At 37.5% G+C, this 20635-nt stretch overlaps 1 protein-coding gene across 2 annotated transcripts in view; it reads left to right on the top strand.

Moving 5' to 3' along the window:
• efnb3a (ephrin-B3a) overlaps window positions 1-6040 on the top strand; it is a 32846-nt gene extending 26806 nt beyond the window's left edge. For both annotated transcript variants that reach the window (XM_026219574.1, XM_026219575.1), the window contains exons 4-6: window positions 1912-2004; window positions 2207-2269; window positions 3258-6040. In XM_026219574.1, coding sequence (XP_026075359.1) covers window positions 1912-2004; window positions 2207-2269; window positions 3258-3688 — 587 coding nt within the window. In that variant the 3' untranslated portion in view covers window positions 3689-6040. The remainder of the gene's footprint in view (window positions 1-1911; window positions 2005-2206; window positions 2270-3257) is intronic.
• Window positions 6041-20635: the final 14595 nt, after the last annotated feature.

Consider the following 20635-nt stretch of genomic DNA (forward strand, 5'->3'; position numbering starts at 1 on the left):
ATCACTGGTATCAAGCTTCACCTAAAATGAAACCGTAGCAGAAAAGCTATTGAATGTTTGCTGGCACCTATGTCGCCATGTGCTCCTCGGTCGGCTGCCGTAATCTTTTCCTAAGAACATAATAATCAAGAGAGATTTTGGATGGGAAAAGTCTTTGTACACGAGCGCCCGTGGTTTCCAGAGCGCTGCAGATTAGCTACGGCGTGTCATTCAGAGGTTCAGGAAAATATGAAATGGATCAAATACAAAGTGTTTTTGCAATCAAGAATTCAGTATCACCCTTATGAGCTGCCTTTATATTTGGAAAGGAAAATAAGTTTGAAGATGAAGCTCTTTGTACCGTGGGGATGGAGCTCGAACATTGATTGAATGCAGTATTCAGTGCCTGGATGCGGAGTTATTCAGACTTACATGGATAAAGTACCAAGTTTTTCAGAGAGGCGCCTCACCTATGAAATATTCAGTAATGGGAAGGCTGGGAGATGCAATGACTGTGTGTTTCAGAGACTCTGTTTGTACGTTGAGGGATGATTGTATACATGGTTAAAAGGCAACATAGTTGCGGTCGAGTCTCTGTTATTCCTGAGAGACAGTTTCCTATACAGAGAGCAGCCTGGAGACGGGCAAGTACTAAATAGGCAAGAAGCAATGCTGGAAACCCACCAAGCATGTTGGCATGAAAGAACACGTCCTGTGTGGACCACCACCTCAGTCACAATCGCATACTCAAAGAAATATGTTCATTGAAATAAAACAAACATATTGACTTTTAGCGATTGTCTATTCAGTGATTTGCAAAGGAAATGTCTTTACAATTTAAAAACCTTCATTTGGAGGATTTCCTCTGCATTATATTTTTAAATGGATTTGATGAATAATCAGTAGTTAAGTCTGTTAATACTTTTAATTAATTGACAGTAATGTTTACACATATTCTGTTTTGTTTAGTTTTTTTTCTGGCGTGCAACAAAAGTGATAATGACTAAATAAAATTCCTATCAATTTGTTACTTACTGACATCAACTTTAATTAAAAAGTAATCAACTTGTAGAAAAAGGGCATGACATTTATTATATGAAGTCATTTTTTTCAACGAACGGTCAGTGAATGCAGTGCTGAGAAAATTGATGGAGTTTATTTATTTTTTCACATGCTGTAGAAGTGAATCTAATAATGTTACTTCTTAGGTTTCACAATTTTAAGGAATGATACATTTGTAATGAGGAAAAACCGTGTGGTATCAGGTTTGTGTGTGAAACGTGGAGCCCAGCTAATTTTGTTTTTAGAATTTAGAAGTTTTAAAATTACTTTTTAGGAAGAATTATGGACTCAATTTCTAGCAGAATGGTGTGTTCAAAGTATTTTACCACAAGCAAATTTTCTATAACAATTATGATACATTGATGATAGTAATCCAGTTTGAAAAGCTACTATGAAACTCTGTGTATTGTTTAAAGCATTGTACGAATAAACCTGACTTGACCTACTACAATGAGTCAAATATTAATTCAATAGATTCTATCAAAACCTATAGTTGAGAGGGGAATACAGAAATGTGATTAACTTTTAAAACATGCTATATTTCATTAACAATATGTTAGATTGACAAGCATGTCTTATAGTCTTATTATGACAACAAAGACATGGATTTGTGCTTCTGATGATTTATTTAAAATATCTATGGGAAACAAACATGCTATGTATTCATAAAAAGTGCCAGTTAGCCAGTTATGCTCGCTTTTCCTTTACATGAACAAGTGGCTGCACATTTCTGTGAAGTAATGGGGAATCATAAAACCAGTGTTTTATTGCTAAGTCACAGGGTTCCAGCCAGCCGTCTCTGCACAATAGCAGAAATGTTGAAAGAACCTTGACATTAATAATATATATTTTTTAACCTCTTTCCCAAAGCTACCTCTGACGGCACAAAAGAAGGAATCGACAGCATGAGAGGAGGCGTCTGTGTGACGCGAGGGATGAAGCTTGTTCTCAAAGTGGGACAGAGTGAGTATCATCATTACCTCCAAAAACACATTAATGAATGAGCCTAAGCACTGAGGGAGAGTCAAAATTCAATAAATGTTGTGTCAATACAAGCTCACTCCTGTCCACAATTGAAGCAATTGAATCCTGCATCAAAATGTGCCCAGTGTTTTTCATCATGTAATCTTTTTTATTTATTTATTTATTTATTTTGCTTTTGTAGCTGCATATGGCCTTCCCCCAAAGCCCAAACCTGATCCAGGCCGACCAAGCAACAGAATCCCAGGTAACAACCAGAAATAACCCGGCACACATTCACATTCACTTATGAGTTTAACCCTGGGTTAAAATCTGTTGTTTAACCCTGGATTAAGGCAACCTTTAATCCTCCGTTAAGCAACATTTCACTGTAGCAGTTTTGAAAAGATGTTAGTTGTGCACCTGGATTGTGAAACATGCACTCAATTAATATTGAAGGACTTTGTACAGTTGCAAAATTTTTCACAATGTTTAGGTTTAGTGTCTTGAGGGATAAGTGATGCCTAATGCTTCTTTGCATTGTCCGTTTAATTTTTGTCTTTATTTTTATAGTGATGGAATATGGAATATGTAAACATAAAATAAGTTGAAGTAAAATGATTTAAACAAAACAAATTTAATAATGAATATCTCCACATCTCTACTGAAATAAATGTAAAGCTAAATAGAAATACTTAAAAAAATTGAAATACTTAAAAACTAATTATGATTAAATTATTCAAAATTATTATGATTAAAAAATAATGAAAGCTTATTCAAAATAAAGACTTACTTTAATAGTATACAAATAATAACTAACTAAAATAACACTGAAATGGAATGTTAACCCAGGCTTAGAAAGATGCCAAGTAAACAATTTTAATGATGAAAATCCCATGGGGTCTGCTTTCAACTGCATTTACATATTAACCTTGATTCCACATGCATATGTATCTGTTGTCATGTTAATGCACTGTCTAGCGTTCTTTGAATTGATTTCATTTCTTGGAGGCTTAGACTGCACTGGTTGATCTCCATAAAGTAAACATTTTCGGAACCAGCATTGCTGAAGCCAAACATGAGGCATATTTAAACTCAAGCTGGTTGAAATCAAAGCTAGTTGTGGATTAAATCGAATCTAATCTGAATACTCTCAGGATGTTTGTCATAGAAGATAAACGCAAAAAGCAAGTGAGCTTCAGAAGTCCTGCACGTGGATGTCGAGTCGTTGATTTATCAGCTCTTTTCTGTTTCAGATACAGAAAGTGGCTCTAAAGCGGGTGATGGGAGTGAGGCCGGTGAGAGGGGAGACAGCGGGGCTGTGTCTGTCTCTAACATTGCCTTAATCACCGCCGGTGCCGGGGGAGCCTTCATCCTCCTGATCGCCGTAGTGATCGCTGTTGTGTGTTACCGCCGACGGAAAGCCAAGCACTCCGAATCTCACCACCCAGCCCTTACGCTCTCTTCTCTTACCCCAAAGAGAGGCAGCTCCTGCGGGGCAGCTACAGGAGTCGGCGGGGGCAACAATAATGGCTCAGAGCCCAGTGATATCATCATTCCCCTGCGGACCTCTGACTCGGCTTACTGCCCCCATTACGAAAAAGTCAGTGGTGATTACGGACACCCCGTCTACATCGTTCAAGAGATGCCCCCTCAGAGTCCAGCCAATATTTACTACAAAGTATGAGATCAGTGGACACGCAGACAGCCCATCCTGAATTTATGGTACCTCACACACATGCGCTGTGTCCAAGTGACTCTATATGTAAGAGCCTATTCGCGGTACTAGAACTTGGACCTGAAGTTGAGTTCTAGAAAAGTGGTAAATCCCGATTTTATGTCATAGCAGCGTGTTTGCGTTTATTTACACGTGTGTGTCTCTGTGCACGGATCATGGATTTCACATGCACTCAGGTGCAGGTGAATTTACATCATCCGCTTGTTGAAGATCCGTTCTGATGGTTGAAACGGAGTTATTGTGCTTATCCTCAAAACCAAACAGTAGAGAGTGATTCATACAAAGAATACCTGTATAAATAATATAAGTACCTCTTACATTTTTACACTGGGGGGAAATTCACTCAGAAAGTGCACTGGCTGATTGCGTCTGTTTATTTGCACATTGTTTTAGTGGTCCATTCACTAAAGGATATCCGGTATCAAAAGATCTAAACACCGCCTCTACGCCACAATTCCCCACCTTGCTAAATTGCAGATTAGCACAATCTGGCATACTTTACTGGGACTGTACCAAATCGCTAAGATCCAGACAACTGAATGATTCTTTAAAATGCCAAAAACAGTTTAGACTCCATTGTGCGTCTAGATAGGTTTCCATTTAAATGTTTTTTCATCATTTGATGAATTAACGTGTCATTATCACTAGAAACTTTACACAGACTTCTTTTTTTAAATATTAGCACATTGCTAATTGCTGGTGTTTTTTTTTTTTTTTTTTGAAGACAGATGGTGAAGACACCAAATTTAATGTTCCCTGCATTTTGGAACAATCAAAATGTTTTGGTGTAGTTGGCAGAATCACGCTGTTTTGGCTTAGTTGGATCTGTTGTTTTATGCATTCTAAAATAAGGCTAATTTGCATGGAAAGGAGGCATGTTTGCGCTGAAACTGAAAAAAATGCTTTAAAAATTCACTGAAATTTTTGTTTATTCTATTCCATTGCATTCATCTGGATTGTGGCTAGTGAATAAGATGCCGAGTGTACTTGGTTCAAAAGTAATGCAACTGTTTAGTGAATCCACCCCTCTTTATTTAGTTTTTCATCTGATTGTAAATGTTTGTCTTTTCTGAACTCGGACCTCCATCTGATTTATTTATTGAGAATCAAAGAAACAGTTTTTCATTCTTTCCACTTCATCAGCTTCCTATCGCAACTCCTTAGCGCCCAGTTGTTTGTTTTTTATTTTTTATAAACATTTTTATGTGAGCCGCAGAAATGTGAGGAAGGGGTAGACAGATGTTCGACTATTTCAGATGGAGACTGTTCCGAGGTTTCCAAGAGGTTGGAGGTCAAAGTTGCGCAGCGTGGGAGTCCTTTACTCAAGATGATCTGAGGGGTCCTTGCTCTCTGCCTGGCCTTCTGAAGTATTGTGTACTTCATGATAAACTGCTCATTTACCCTAGACACACAATACCAAACTTCTATATACTTAATACGCACATCCACATTACTGCAGTTTGTGTTTTCATGTGTTAACCCCCGCAGATGGACTTCAGCTGTGTGTTTGAATGTGTTTCAAAGAGTTGTGGTTCAAGATGAAGACTAAGAGAGCTAATGCAACTGTGCATCTAAATTAACTCAGTTACAAACTCTCCACGTCCTCTTTAGTGTTACACATATCCATTGCTTGGTTACAATCTCGTCTCGACTCTAATTATCACGTTTCGGGTGATGTCTCCAAACCATCTCTGACATTATCTCCCCTGTGCCAGCTTGAGGCTTCAGGTCCACAGTTCAGAGTTATTTCACTGGATGAGACATGACATCATCACGAGAGACAGTACCTTACCAGCTGGAGAGACCCAAGCTTTCTGGATCAGACTTCTCTCTTCAAGTCTCTGTTGATTTAAGGATTTCTTGCCGTCATTACCATAAACGACTAACTACCAGAAATGGCACCTTTATAATTTTGTTATGGGATTTTTAAAATGTTTTTATTCTTCCTGTTTTATTGCTTTCAACAGTGTTAATTTGATTGTAGATTGAGCAAATGAGAATATTTTAAATGAAGGAAAAACAAACGTTTTATCCAACCTGCCCTGCTTGTGTCTGTGGTAATCCTCGATGGTGACTAGCATTGGGAACTGTAAGAAATTTAACAGTTGTCGTTCTGATTCCCTTTAACTGTCCCATTGACTATTCCTTTAGTACATCTGAAGAAAGATATTTGCATTTTTTGCATTTGCTGTCCTTAACAGTCTGTTGCCAAATGATGGACTTTTGACAGAATTTTTAATGGTGACAAATTCAATCCAATAATTAGTCCTATGTATTAAATAAAAAACTTAATGTCAAAAATGTGGTAAGATTTTCTATTTTCATATTTTCATTAATTTTTATAAGAACCAATTACAAAAAAAAAAAGTGTATCTTTATCTGAACATTGTCAATTAACATTGAGTAAGGAACTACACTGAGTTAAGTCACACAGACCTTAAGACCGAAATAACAAAAATAAGAACTTTTAGGGTAGTAATTTGTTCAGGAATCAGACTACATTGGTCATCCTGTATGTGTGTGAATTGTGAATCACAATAAAGAGATAAAGATATTGAGTTTTATTTAAGACACTTATTAGCAAGTAATTGGATATCTATGAGCAGAACTTTATTCCGCTTAGTTTTTAGTTATTTCTGCAAAATAACATGTACTTGTTACTAATGAATGGACAGAAGATGGGTTTTTTTGTTGTTGTTGTTGTTTTCGCAAAGTCTGCATATATTTTCTGGATTTCTTTCTGATTATTATTCTATTAACAATGGCTACGTCATCTATCGCATACTGTACTTTCATGAGTTGCTATATATTTTAAGTAATTACTTCACAATCACAAAAAAAAAGTGTGTTTTATAGGAAGAATGTGTGTGGTGCTGCATGAATGTAATCTGGACATACTACGTCTGTAATGTTTACAATTTCACGTGACCTACCAGCCTCATGGAATAGTAAATTGTCCATCGTATGTACACTTAAGAATCTTGCTGGTAGTAGTAGGTCATCCAGGTCCTTTTCCCTGCTGTTTCATGATTACTGTGAATTTTGACATACTTATTTTGTTCCATACTTTTTTTCAACTACTATATAATAGGGAAGTTTGCCATTGCGAATGCAGCCAGAGACTGTTGTGTCATTAAAGGTATAATTTGTAAGATATCTGCAGTAAAATATCCAAAAACCACTAGGCTAGTGTTATATATTTTGTCCAGCTGATCACTAACAATATCTCTAATGTTTTCAACTGCTTGTAAATCATGAGAAAATTCCCATTCTAAACAGTGACACGGGGCAGTGCAGTCGCCTGTCAGTGACGTTAGTAACCCTTTGTTACCGCCTTTACTGACGTAGAAACCACGTGACAACAGCTTCGCAACAAACTTCCACTAGAAAGAGATGCCGATCTCGCTTGTATTTTACTTGACAGGTAAGTTGTTTTGATTCGTATCTTTAAAGAAAACGTATGCTATTATAATGATCAACAAGATTAGTATTATGGGGCATACATACCAAACGCGGGACATCACGTCTCTAGACCCGCGCGAGGATGCGTCTGATCCATAGTCTGATCGCATCTTTGCATTGACTTTGTATGTAATCTATTCGCGCAAATCGTTGAACTCGTGTTAAATCCATGATTTATCTTTCCGTCTGATTGATGGCCGTAAGCGGTTGGGTAGAAGACAACAAATCCTTCTTGGCGTCATCAAACCATGCGATTGTTATTGTTTTGGTAGTGTGCCCTCCATTGTCCTTTAACTTGTACCTTTAATTGAATGAGTTTTTATATTGTGGTATTCAAGAAGGATTCCCTTCCAAACTACTACCCCTGCAGGACTGGAAGAACCATTGTCAGGCTTATTCATACTTTATTTGTTATAGTTTTTTGTTTTGTTTTGTTTTGTTTTATCAATGTATCATTTATCCTTTGCACCCGCATTATTTGTTATACTCTGCCAATTTTAATCCTAAAAGATTTAAAGCACTTTTCTGTCAATACCTTCCAAAAAAATTCCAATAGCGATCACAAAATAAAACCAAACCCTGTTTTACATTTTACATAGTCATTCAATACTGGCTATGACACTTTCATTTGTCAGCTATCATAATTTGAGATGCCTTTCCCTGAAGTATGGTAAAGACTTCTAACTTTTCTAACTTACTCAAAAGCATTTCTATAATCAATCCTGTTTACAAGAGGATGTTTTCACTGTTTTAAAAGTCCAGTTGTACTGGACAGGACTTGAAGTTTGGATTATGTTGAGACGTTATGGGGGCAAAAAAAACATTGATACAATGTTAAATAAATGTTAATATGTTTAAGAAGATGTTGAGATTAGATATCGGGAATAACTGTTCGTTGCTCCTATTGCTTTACTCTCGATTTTCTCTCTCTTTTCAGCCAAGACACTCTATCAAATAAAGACTACATTCCATGCAGGGAAACTCACTGAAAAAAAGATGAGCTGGTTTATCATGGCTATCATTCACCTTTTCTAACAGTGGTTCTCAAACCTCCAAGAGGGCGTTTTTACCACTACTTGCTGTTTTCGACAGTTCTTTGTTAGGTTACACTCTTTCCTCATTCCTTCATGCTCACTTGATCTCATAATATCTTCCCACAGTTCACCTCTATTGTTACTCTGTTTGTCCAATGACTTGATATGGTTCGCTGCTGGCTTGTAATAATTGCTTGATGACATCACTGGCATTTTAATGGCACAATCACTCCCTTCCCCTCCCGGTTTCACTCTGTCTTCCTACTTGGTTCATCTCTCTATATCAGTGTTTGATGTGTTGCCCCCATCAAGTCTGGGCACTAAATCAAATGGGCGCTTTAACAAGCGCTAGAAAAACCCCTCACTACCAAAACCCCCCATGACCATTCACAGTATAGTCGTAAGAACCGATGGCTGCTGCATTTGACCGCCTGTTTGTTCTTGAAACAGACTCTGGCAGACTGTGATAGAGTTGTTTTTCAGTCCAATAATATCCAAGCCAGCAGGCCACTGACAGGCTGTCAGAGACGAAGCTGTTGAGACAGAAGTGCAAGCACATGTGGAGACACACACACTTTGATTCAAGATATTGTTACATGTTATCAGTTTCATAATCATTCATTTTCTTTCGGTTCATTCACCAGGAGATTAAACAGATCCCTTCAATTCAACTATTCATTCAGAATTTATACCCTCTCCTCTGACAGACGCTACTCCCCAAAACCGTGGCGTTATTAAAGCGGTTCCAGCACATTATGACATTATAGGCAAATTCAAATGCAGAACATTTTTCCCATACTCCTCTGAGGCAGTGCGTGTGATTGACAGGTCGTATCATACGGTGTGTACTCCACTTACTCTGAAACCCACCTTCGCTCTGCCAGTGGGCCGCCTGAAGGGAGAGGGTCCATCTGGGCCTCATAGATAGCGAAACTGTGTGTGCCTGTGTTTGTTTTCGTTCAGCTGTTTGTGTGTGCTTCGAGTCCGCCAGTGAATTGGAGGGGTTGGCTAGAGGCGAGGAGTTAGCACTGAATCTTTCCGTTTGTGTGTATGGTTTGCACCCTTCAAATTCTTCTGTTTATTGACATGTACATGTGCTGGAGCTGGTCTTACATTAATCACCAACTTAAATGTTACACACTAGGCTCCCTTTCAGAATTTGCATAACTGTCAACGCACACACTGTTGTAAAGTTTTATATCCTGACACATACCAGGATTATCTCTGCTTTTTTAAACCACATGAACAGATTTCACACCATCTGTGTACCATCAGTGAATTAGATACACACATAGAGTATACTTGCAAACCTAGCACACACACTTAGTATTGTTCATAATATGACAAAAGAGGGTTATTTTGCGACATACACACACAAAACTCTACTTCCTACATAGGCAATAATCTAACAGTTATTCTTATGTTGTTATTCTAATATTACAATATTCATAAGCATGGAAATACAAACAATTTTTTTCTGCTGACTTCTTGTAGTGCATTTCTAGGATCACCTTCATGGCAAAACTACATTCCTGTCAGCAGTGCAACATTGGTGCTTTAAAAATACTGTCTCCATAGATGGTTCACTAGGTTTTGGAGCAGAGCAATAAAATGTAATCTTCATTATCGTCCTACACAACTGCAAATACACTCACACACATCATCCCTTTGGTGACAGAATGAGATTTGTGATCTTGTCAGGATTATCCATGCTCTGGTTTCTAGGTCAGCATTCCATCAGAACAGCCATCCTCCCTAAGAGACACAGGTCACACACACACACACACACACACATACAACCATAAAGATTAGCATCTTCCTCTAGAGACACGCTTTGTGCAGAGACCACAACAGCTTTTAATTATCTTACTTTCTCCCACACACTTATTTCAACAAGTACACACTGTCTTTCACACAAGTGCCCTCATGATTGTGTCCTCACAAACAATACAGACAATAAACCGCACCAGACTGCTTCCGGAAGTAAAAATCCCATTTAAAGTCTCCATAGAGAAACTGATTTAGCGTAAAAACTTTTCAAGACAGACCTACAGTGAGCACAGAGAGATTGTTAGACAATTTTATGCTTCTGCTCATATGCTTATATAGTTTTAAGGGCTGTTTAAAACTCAGGTCACTCACTTCTCTGCTGGAATAAAAAAAAAGTAGGCAAAAATTACCCAGATGAGCTTCCTACTTCCAGTTGATATTTTACTATGCTATACGGCCATGGATGAGGATCTGTGAATGACACAATGCCACATAACTGATGCTGGTTGGTCACATGACAATGAGTATAGTATACCCCCCCACCCCACTTTAAACTTCTTTGGATGAAACAATGAATCTTGACGGTAGTATATTTTTTTTCGAGGCTTTTTAAATGTTCAAAATAAATGAGAATATACTGAGACAGTACATTCAGCACCAGGCCGCTATATACTGTATACATTCTATACTGTCAGCTTCACAATCAACTTCTGCTGATGCTGTTTTTGTAGACATTTCTGTAGAACCCTCAGCTCATTTAGACAAAGAATACAGTCCCCAAAGCACATGTTTTCCTCAAACTCTCTCTCTCTATTTCCCACTTTCTCTGCCGAGCTGGATTTAAGATGTGAATGAACTTCACCCAGTCCATCTCTTTCCTTTTTAACTCGTTATTGTGCTTGGCGTGGCCTTTGACCCAGGCACTGTGTGGAATGCGTGTGAGGGGTTTAGAGCAGCGAGGAGGCGGTGCAGGTCAGGGAATAGGGGTTGCTTTTTGTTATTTCTCCTCACAAAACAAAACCTGGTGGCCCTCAGACAAAAAGATACAGGGAAGGCTGTGCACAGAACCAATGAACCATGGCCATGTCTGTGTGTGTGTGTGTGTGACAGTGAGAGAGAACATTTGTTTTTGAAAGGGGGAGTTTCTGGCAGAAAAAGCAGGGATTTATGAAGGTAATAGTTGTGCATGTTAAGATTTGGGGAAGTGTAGAGAGGCTTTTGGAGGTGAAGAAACTGTTAATGACCAATGAACTTGCATAACTCTCTCCTCACACACATAAAAGCACAGACTTGTACTTCCTTAGTGTCTCACACCCTGAGTTTTCTTAGTAAAATAGTAAAATAAACTTAGGATTATAAAATTTCACTGAATGCAGCTGAAGTTGAAGAGTGGGTTAGGTTTTAAGTGTAGCAAAATATCACACAAAGATGTCATTTCATACATTTTTGACAGCCATAGCATGTCCCAACATGAACATTCTGTCTAACTTCTCATCATATGTTCAGAGAAACAAAGAATCTGTTGGGTTTGGCACATCATGATAATAGAAGTTAGATTTTAGTGTGAACTTCTCATTTAAAGGTTGGAAGGTCTGTAATGTGACACAAACAGCAGCAGCACCCTAGCAGATACCCTGCACATGCACACTTCCCCACCCCAGCAGAAGATGTGGGGTGTAACTCGACCCTCTAGACATACATTGCATACAGAAACTCACATATTTGCTGACTCTTGAATCTGAGCTGTACAAAGGAACCCTATCTGTCATTGACTGACTTTACAGCTTCAAACACACTCACCCTCTCTCACTTTCCCTATTTTCTTTCTCTCATTCTCTCTAAAAGGTCAGTGTTTCCCATAAGCACAGAGTTCCAATCATGCCCCGTGTGTCTTCATGTATTATTGGTCCAGAGGGCTGAAATGTCTCTCTGGAGTCCCCTATCTCTGTGTTGTCTCCTGTGTCTCTGTTTCCCCTGTCTTTCTGCAGTCCGCTGTCTCCCCGTCATGCTCGGTCTGTTTTTCACAGCCTTGTTCGAAGTGCCTCTCTGCAGTGTGTTCATCACCTCCACACACATAGTGCAGCTATTCTTATTTCTTATTTAAGATATGAGAGGTGCTATACTGTAAAGCACACATTGTCACATTTGAACTCATGAACTGATGTCTAAAAAAATTATTATTTTTAGAAGTTCTACTACTGTAAAACCTTTTACATAATAACCTCTATCATGACTGCCCAATGCATGACTCCCCTTATGAAAAAAAAGTTTAGTCAAGTCGGCTAGAAGTATACTTTTAAACTAATAAGAAGTAAACTTAAGTATATTTTTTATGGTTTTCTCATGAAATTGGCTTTATGTACTTCTTAGAATTACACTTAAATTACATTTAAGTATACTTGAATTATACTTAAAAATATACATAAAATTAATGCATTCTTGAAATAGTTTAGTTTACAGATTAGAAAAGTTTACAGATTAAACTTTAGTTTACAGATTAAAAAAGGGAAAAAGCAGTGCGGCACGTAACAGCCTCTATACGCTGAGTTTCAGTTCATTTTTGTGACTTGCTTAATTTGTTCACAAAAAGGGAACTCAAATGGCAGATAGCGACATCCTGTTTGTTTTCTTTATTTTACAAAAGCACAGTGTTTTGTTTTCATTTTGAGTGTACACAATTAAAAGCAGATCTTTATACAGTGATGCATTATTAATTAAGACAATAAGTGTTTAAAGTTGATTCTGCTGGTATAAGGAAACAGTTGAAGTGATCGCGTATGCGCACGTACACACACACACACACACAAAAAACACATGAGTTCCAGCATTGCTAACTTGACAGCGTTGGTACTTTATCAAAATAATATTCAGTGAACCAAACATTAGCATGCACGACTCTGTGTCACCATTGGAACGACACTGAAGTACAAAGCCTATAATTTACATAATTAATAGTTTAGCATTCAGATATATTAAATCACCAATATGGAAATATTATGGAATATTTGGATTTGTACTGAATGACAGAGGTAGGATACACGAGCACAAAACGCCATTTTACAAACAGTTGCTCACGCAACCCTTTTAAAGTATACTCCGTCTGTGAGAGATACATTCAGAATCAGCACATGGTCACTGTCTAGTGAGCTTTGTTTTCAATTGCGCAACTTATGACATTCATTGTTTTTCTGCTGGCAGACAGTTATCAAATAGCATTGCGTTGATGCAGGTGCCTCCTTCTGTACTGGGGATGAATTGCCTGTATTAATTATAAGGTCTCATGCACCACACTGAGATGTCCGTACCATGACGGTTTGGTACGAATACATGTATCATTCCACCCCTATTAAATATATATGGGCTATACTTGTGCTGCAGGAATCCATGTTTTCATTGTTATATGGTAGGGGGTGCTATTACACACCTCCTATACAGAATTTCCAAAACACAAGCGAAGAAGAAACCGAAATAATAGATGCTTCCACATGTACGTTTAATGATCATCAAACATAAAAACAGCATCAAAACTGTATAACGTTATGGAATAAAATGTTGATCCAGGAAGAGGTAATGACTGGCAAACTTTGGTGTGTTGGTCGACTCCATCTACATTTTGATTATCATTCTGAATCAAATTCATAGTCTTTTTTTTTTCAGATTTTGTTCAAAATGTTTCCTTTCTTTTTTTGTTATGAAACTTACCCACATTCAAGTGTTTATAAAAAAAAGGAAACTAGCATGGCGTGAAGCCAGAATAAAATGTTTTTGTTTATAAGCAAATACCCTGTTCTTTCTTTTGATTTGTATGTTCAAATATTCATATAACAAAATATATACAAATTAATACCTAAATAGGGACAAAGTAGCAAACTTAACGTATTATTTAAAGTTCACTTAAAGAAAATGTATTAGTATACTTACGAGTATACAAGTATATATCTCAGTAGTTTAATTAGAATACACTTCAGAGTGTACTAGAAATGCTACAAGTATTAACCCTTGTGTTATGTTGCGGGTCAATTTGACCCGTTTCGATTTTCTAGTTGTTGGAAATACTGGTTAACCTATGTTTTTTTCTTGATATTATGTGACTTTTTATCATTTATCATCATGAACATGCATGCAAAGTTTCAACATGCTGGTGTTTTTTGACATATACAAACAAAATTACTGTTACTATCGTGATGTTCACGGGTCAATTTGACCCGCATATTTTAACGCTCTAAAAAATTTGGATTTTCACACTTATTTCAATACAGAAAAAATATTTTGTCAGCCACAGATAGTAAGTACTATAGATAGTGATTTTTGAAGAATTGTATTGAATCCAATTAGGGTCAATTTGACCCACTCCATGAAGGGTGTACACAGAAATCGAATAGTGCACAAGGGTTAAATTAGTGGACTATCAGTATAAGTTCACTTTTAGTATAGTTGCAGTACAAACTAAAAACATATGTAATTTAGTTGTGTACTCAAAGTTTACTACTGTTATACTTAAAGTATACTTTTATATACTAGAAAGTGGGCCAATTTATTCCCAAGGAGTATTGAAATAGTAGAAATAGTAGTAGTATACTTACAAGTATACTACTACACTGATATTTGTATACTTACTTTACTACATAAAGTATATTTAAAAATATACTTGAACTTTACTTAAGTATACTTAATAAAATAAACTTGAAGTATACTTCATTTGGTAAGGGTGAGTAGCTACATCTGACGTGTTAATATTTATTATTATTATTTTTTTCTTTCAAACATTTGGTTTTCTGTGAACTTTTTGGTTATGAATTCTTCTGATTTTATCGGCAAGTTAAATTATCCACTAGCTGACAAACGTAAACGAGGTTTTGTGAAAACTGACTTGTTGTTCTTGGAAGCATTAGTTAGAAAACCACAGTATGCCATCTTCTAAAAGAGTTACATTAGTTTTTAGCTGTCATATAATATTTGAAACATTATTTATATCATGTATTATTTCAAATAGAATATATGTAGTTTATGAAAATGTATAAAACCATTTTTCTTTTAAATTTAAAATAGTGGCACTGATAAATCAAAAATAATATAAAACCTACAACGTGTGTAAAAAATTTAAAAAAAAAAAACTTTATTTATGAATCATTTCAAGGCCATTTTGAGGCTTTATCAAAGCAGTTATTCTTTAAAGACCTTTAAAGTATCATCGCATGTGGGATATAAATTAAGGTTTTATTTGTAATCTTTTTAAATTAATCCATTTTCAATAAATGATGTGAGCTGGAATTCTGTGCTGCTGTTCTTTGAGCAGAAGTGTTATGTCAGGTAAGCTGTGTTCCCCACTGAATCCGGTTTGCTGTTGCTGCTTCAGTAGTTTGTCCAAACGCATTTGTATCTATGGACTTGCGTGAGTGTTGCGCGTGTGTGTGTGTGTGTGTGTGTGTGTGTGTGTGTGTGTGTGTGTGTGTGCGCGTTGGGCTAATAATTCCTGTTCATGGATCTGTTTGCAGTGTGTGTGTTCATGTGTTTGTGAATTTGTCTATGTACATCACTCTCTTGTCTCGCGCTCTCATTAGCAGTGTGTATTTTATTTTGAAGATGAGGTAAACACATTGTGTGTGTTTGATTTCAGCTCTTTCCACATTAAGAACGCAGGGGCAATGGAGGGCCAGATGAAGGGACCAGGGAATTTGAAGAGTGTTAAGGTAAATATTTACACAACAGACAATCAGCAGAACATGGATCCCGAGAAAGTTTACTTGTGCGAGAGGTCTTGTGTGTTTGTGTATGTTTATGCCAGCTTGGTGTATGGGATTGTTAATGTGTGTTTGTGTGAGATTGTGTGTGGCATGGATGCTTTGTTTCATCTTTGTATCCAATGCGCACCAGATGCCATTTGTATTTACAGAAGTGTTTCTCTGTGAGTGAGTGTGTGTGTGAGTGTGGTAGTTTTGGTTTGGAACTTTGCCCTACATTTAATTCTAACCCAGTTCAGTCAGCTGGAGTGTGTTTCTCTCCCCCGGCACATCAGCAGAATTTGCCAAATTTACCCAACTTCTCTCAGCTCCCTCTAAACTGTGTCAGTTGAAGGGCAGACATGCCTTCACAAACACACAATCACACACACACACTCCAGGGTCACAATGATTCTACAGACTTGTGTGTTTCATCCATCCATTCTATCTATCTAGTTTTTTAAAGTGACTAAATGTAGAATGGACACATTAAAATGATAAAATGAAGAATCATATGACAGAAGTATAAATAAGGAGAAAGACTGATGGAGAAAAAGTACAGTTGAACAGCTGGAGATTTGTATCAAATACTAAATGTGCATGTCTGGATTCTATGACAACCAGTCACCTGGCAACGAGATAGACAAAAGCTAGGTTACCCTGGAGACCAAATGTGTCTGTCTGTCTGTCTCTCCAAAGAGAACATTGGTCAGTTGTGGTAGTGTGTGTGTGCTCATCAGGACCATTAAGGGAAGAGAAAGACGAGAACAGTTACAGAATCGTTTTCAGTCAATGTTTGAGTCCCTGCGAAGCAAACAGCTCTTTATTTCCAGTCTGCATTCCTCAGTTGTCTCATCATACCAGAGTCTCAGGCTAAACTGTAACTCATTCACTAAAGCGCTGTACGAGCCATGATTTGTCATAAACAAATCAAATCTACATCCGTGTTCCACTTCATTTTAGGGTGTTTCAAGACAATAAATCAGATATTTTTTTCCACTGTCAGCTTTGTTCTCGTCTTTAGAATAAACAAAACCATTGGGCTCAAATTTATGTGCTGACCAGGTGAATAAAACAATCGATAAATCACTTTTCATTCATAAAACATGATTGTCCTATTTATGAGAAACTTTGTTTTGTGTTGATATGATTCACTTAATATGATAAGATAAATAACAAAAGCCCAAACAAACTGAATTTTGTTTTATTTTTAGTGGCATTTTCCCTTGATCTCCTGTTGATTTGGCTCTGCCACACTCAGTTAAACCTCGGTGTATTTCCTGACCTCAAAAGGCATTCAGAAAGAGTTCTCATGTTCTACTGAGACATGATCTCTCTTAAACTATCAACAGCATGTCGGCCTTTCATTTCCATAAGAAGCTGCTCATCCACACAATTCTAAGTTTATTAGAGATTATCTTACCAAGAAGACCAGCTAAACAAAGATTTGGTGAGTTCACAGCTAGAAGCCATTTAAATTTGACCAGAGTGGTATTTGGAGATGTTGTGATGACGGATGAGATCATGAAGAGCAGAGGGTTAGTTTCAGAGGATACGGTAAGAAAGCAAACAAGACACTTTGGCGCAGGTCCTTCACTGATTTTCCTCACTTCAGTCCTTGAGACAAAGTCCCATGTGTCTTCAGATGGTACAACAAAGTCTGTTAGCTATTAAATGGAAATATAAAATTACATTTTTACATCATCCTTGAAAATCAATGTCTATAGTATGTTCTATGAAAACATACTGGCTCATGTAGCTCCTACGGCTCTGAATGTCCTTCTGTATAAACGCAATGTTAGATACTAGTTGCTGATGTTTATTTTTAACAATGTCTCTACACATTACAACATATTACAATTAAATATTGGACACAATCTTTGGAAATGCTAAATAAATAACATGCTACCCAGTTTAGGGACTGAAAAGTCTTGTTGTGTAGCACCTGCAGCTCTGCATATGCTTCTGAATGATCCCAATAATAACCAGTGGCAAGATTTCAGTCTGTGTGACACATTTCAGTGTGGATTGTTTTGTGAACCTGTCATAATATGATGAAGGATTTGCAATTGTTATTGAAAGAAAGGGCAGTGCAAACTTAGCGCTATGCTATTGACATGTTAGGAGAGGATTTGAATAGAGTCTTAAAGGCACAGCTAACGAAATTGATTGTGTAAGTGGGTCAAATGCTAAAATATGACTTGACTAGCATTATAAGTGGCCTTTATTCAAAATCTACAATTATGTAATGTGCTATTTAATATAACAGTTGACCCTAAAGACTACATGCACTTGCTTTAAATCAGTCTTTCAGTCAGTCATGCAAGCTTGTTTATTATTGGCTCTCACATCACATGTGAATTTCAATTGCCTAACTTGAAAGATTAAAGCATATTTAATAACTTTGAGTTCACAATAGACTCTGAACTACTAAATGCTATTCAAATCATTCATCATGCGTCTCCATTTTTATATGAAATCCATGATTCTCCATTCTCTGTGAAGAGTCTGACTGTCCGTTTAACTCTCTTTGTTCTTGAAACATTATTATTTAAAAAAACACTTGAAAGTCAGAAATATGTTAGCAGTATTAAAAAAAAAAAGCCTTAAGAAACTTCAGGAGATTAGATGTGCTTTAGTCAGAGCAGTAGGAGCTTAAAAATGTCAGCATGAGTGACAGTTTATGTGAAGTGAAGCTTTTGTAAAGACATAATGGCTTTAGATCCAGGACTAGTCTTCCAGCCTGGTGTTTATCTGGTTTAGTTGCTCTGCCAACTGGTCTTCCAGTCAAAACAGACCAGCTTAACCCACTTGGCCAGACTAGGAAAGCCACCTCAGGCTGGTTTAAGCTATTTTTTTTTTCTTTTCTGCAAGGCTCTGTAGCTGAAGAGTTTGCATCTGTTTCTGTAACTGTGCTACCAGCTGTCAGTTTTGCTCGGCCCTTGTTGTAAAACTCCGACACATTCATGTCTGTGTCTTTACTAATGTCACTCCTGTCAGAACGGTGATAAAACTGACTGGGACAAACTCATTCTGTGTACTCTGCTGCAACAGCTAGCAACTCTCTCACCCCTGAACTCTTCAAGTCAAACAGAGAATGGCGTATAAAAGAGAAACAAATGGCAAATTGCTATTTAATTATTTCTCTGCCTTTATCTGGCTGTATTAAGTCATTATTTACCTCAGAGGAAAAGGCTTGAGATTTCTCACGGATGGAGGGAGGTGGGGAGGCGTGAGAAGGTGGCGCGAACAATAGGGAGAAAAAAAAATATTTCATTTAGTGCAAGCTTTTAGAGAGTCGCCTTTCATTTATTTGTGGTGACTTTCTCCGGGCCAATTAAAGTGGCACCCGGGAAAAATGTAGCAAGAGAGATGAATGTCAATATTTGCTCTGCCGTACGTCACACACGTACAACAGCGCACACACTCGCACATCAGACAGTAATTCCCTGGCAGAATGATCAGGTCAATAAACTACAAAACCTGCTGGGCCTGCTTAAATACACACAATCACACACACACCCACAAAACTAGACCCATGAGAGGAACTTACAGATTCCGTAGAAGATGTGTTTTTGCTGTAAAAACTGGATTGCAGCAAATGTGAAACTTTTGAAGTCGTGTGCTATATGTGTTTCAAATCTGGCAGTCGTGAGCTGTTTTTTCGCCATCGATTCCAACCCCATAGCGCTTGCTTTCTTCTGTAGAACAAAAAAGAAATGTTAGGCAGAATGTTCATGCTGCTCCATTCAATGAATAAAGGTGTACACTGTCAAACAACAAAATCGGCCTCTCCAGCAGTTATCATTTATTTATCAAGATGTATTTTGTTTTGATGTTTGCTATAAAAAATGCAATGGTTTATAACAAAAACAACAATAAAAAAGTCAGACAAATAAGTGAAGACACTAGTGTGGAGTCTTGCTTCACTGCTCAGTTATCTCATCTGCCGGAATAAAACACTTATTCAAGCGAATCTCCTCGACACACATCGCTGCGCACAAAAGCACTTTCACCTTTAGCACACGGCAGGAGGCACAGTTTCTCGAACACAACTCTATTTATTTATGTCTGTAAAGGAGCCCAGGGCAGCTCCCGCAGTGATTGTGTTTTTAATTAGTTTGCAGTAAACTATTAAGACGGCACAAAACCCCAAATCCTAATCGGAAGGAACAGAAGCTTAAACTACCCTTGGTCCATTTGTGCTTATAATGTACACCTTTGGAGAGGCTTGTTGTGGAAATATGGAGAACTTCTGATTCTCTATCTGTCTTTAATTAATGTGTGTGTGTGTGTGTGTGTGTGTGTGTGTGTGTGTATGTGTTATTTTTCTCATTCAGGTTTCTTGGTGGAGTTTTTACTGGAAGCAGCAGTAGGACAAAAAAAAAGGTTTTGTGTTAAGAGACGTCATATTTACTTCATGTTTGACACGATTAATTAACCTTTGGGTTTGACAGATATCAGAGCGTACAACACGTGAACAAGCTCATCACACCAAGTCTTGGTTTGGCTGCAGAAATGTATTTTTTTCTCCAGGGTCTGTTGGTGGGATGGAAACATTAAGATCATTTTCATGCGGATTCATCACTTAGATTGGATTAAGGATTTGTCAGCTTGTCATCTTGTCAATGTTAGGTAGGCTTGATGCAAGACAGATTGCTTGGGTTGAACTGCAGTGAAAACCCGGTGACACCGCTGTCGCCTCCCCCCCTCTGAGAGCAGACAAAACTGGCATTGTGATGATTGTTTGTTCTGGCAATTTATGCCATTTAAAATCACAATGACAATGTGTCAAGCCGTCGTTATACAAGAAAATGCTTGTTGAATCAGTTTCCAAATTCAGTGCTTAGATACGGCTGAATAGAACTAAACAGAAACATTGTTTGATCACAACGGTGCACCTGTCTGCT

This window comes from Carassius auratus, chromosome 35 (assembly GCF_003368295.1).
Source record: "Carassius auratus strain Wakin chromosome 35, ASM336829v1, whole genome shotgun sequence".
Classification (NCBI taxonomy): Eukaryota; Metazoa; Chordata; class Actinopteri; order Cypriniformes; family Cyprinidae; genus Carassius; species Carassius auratus.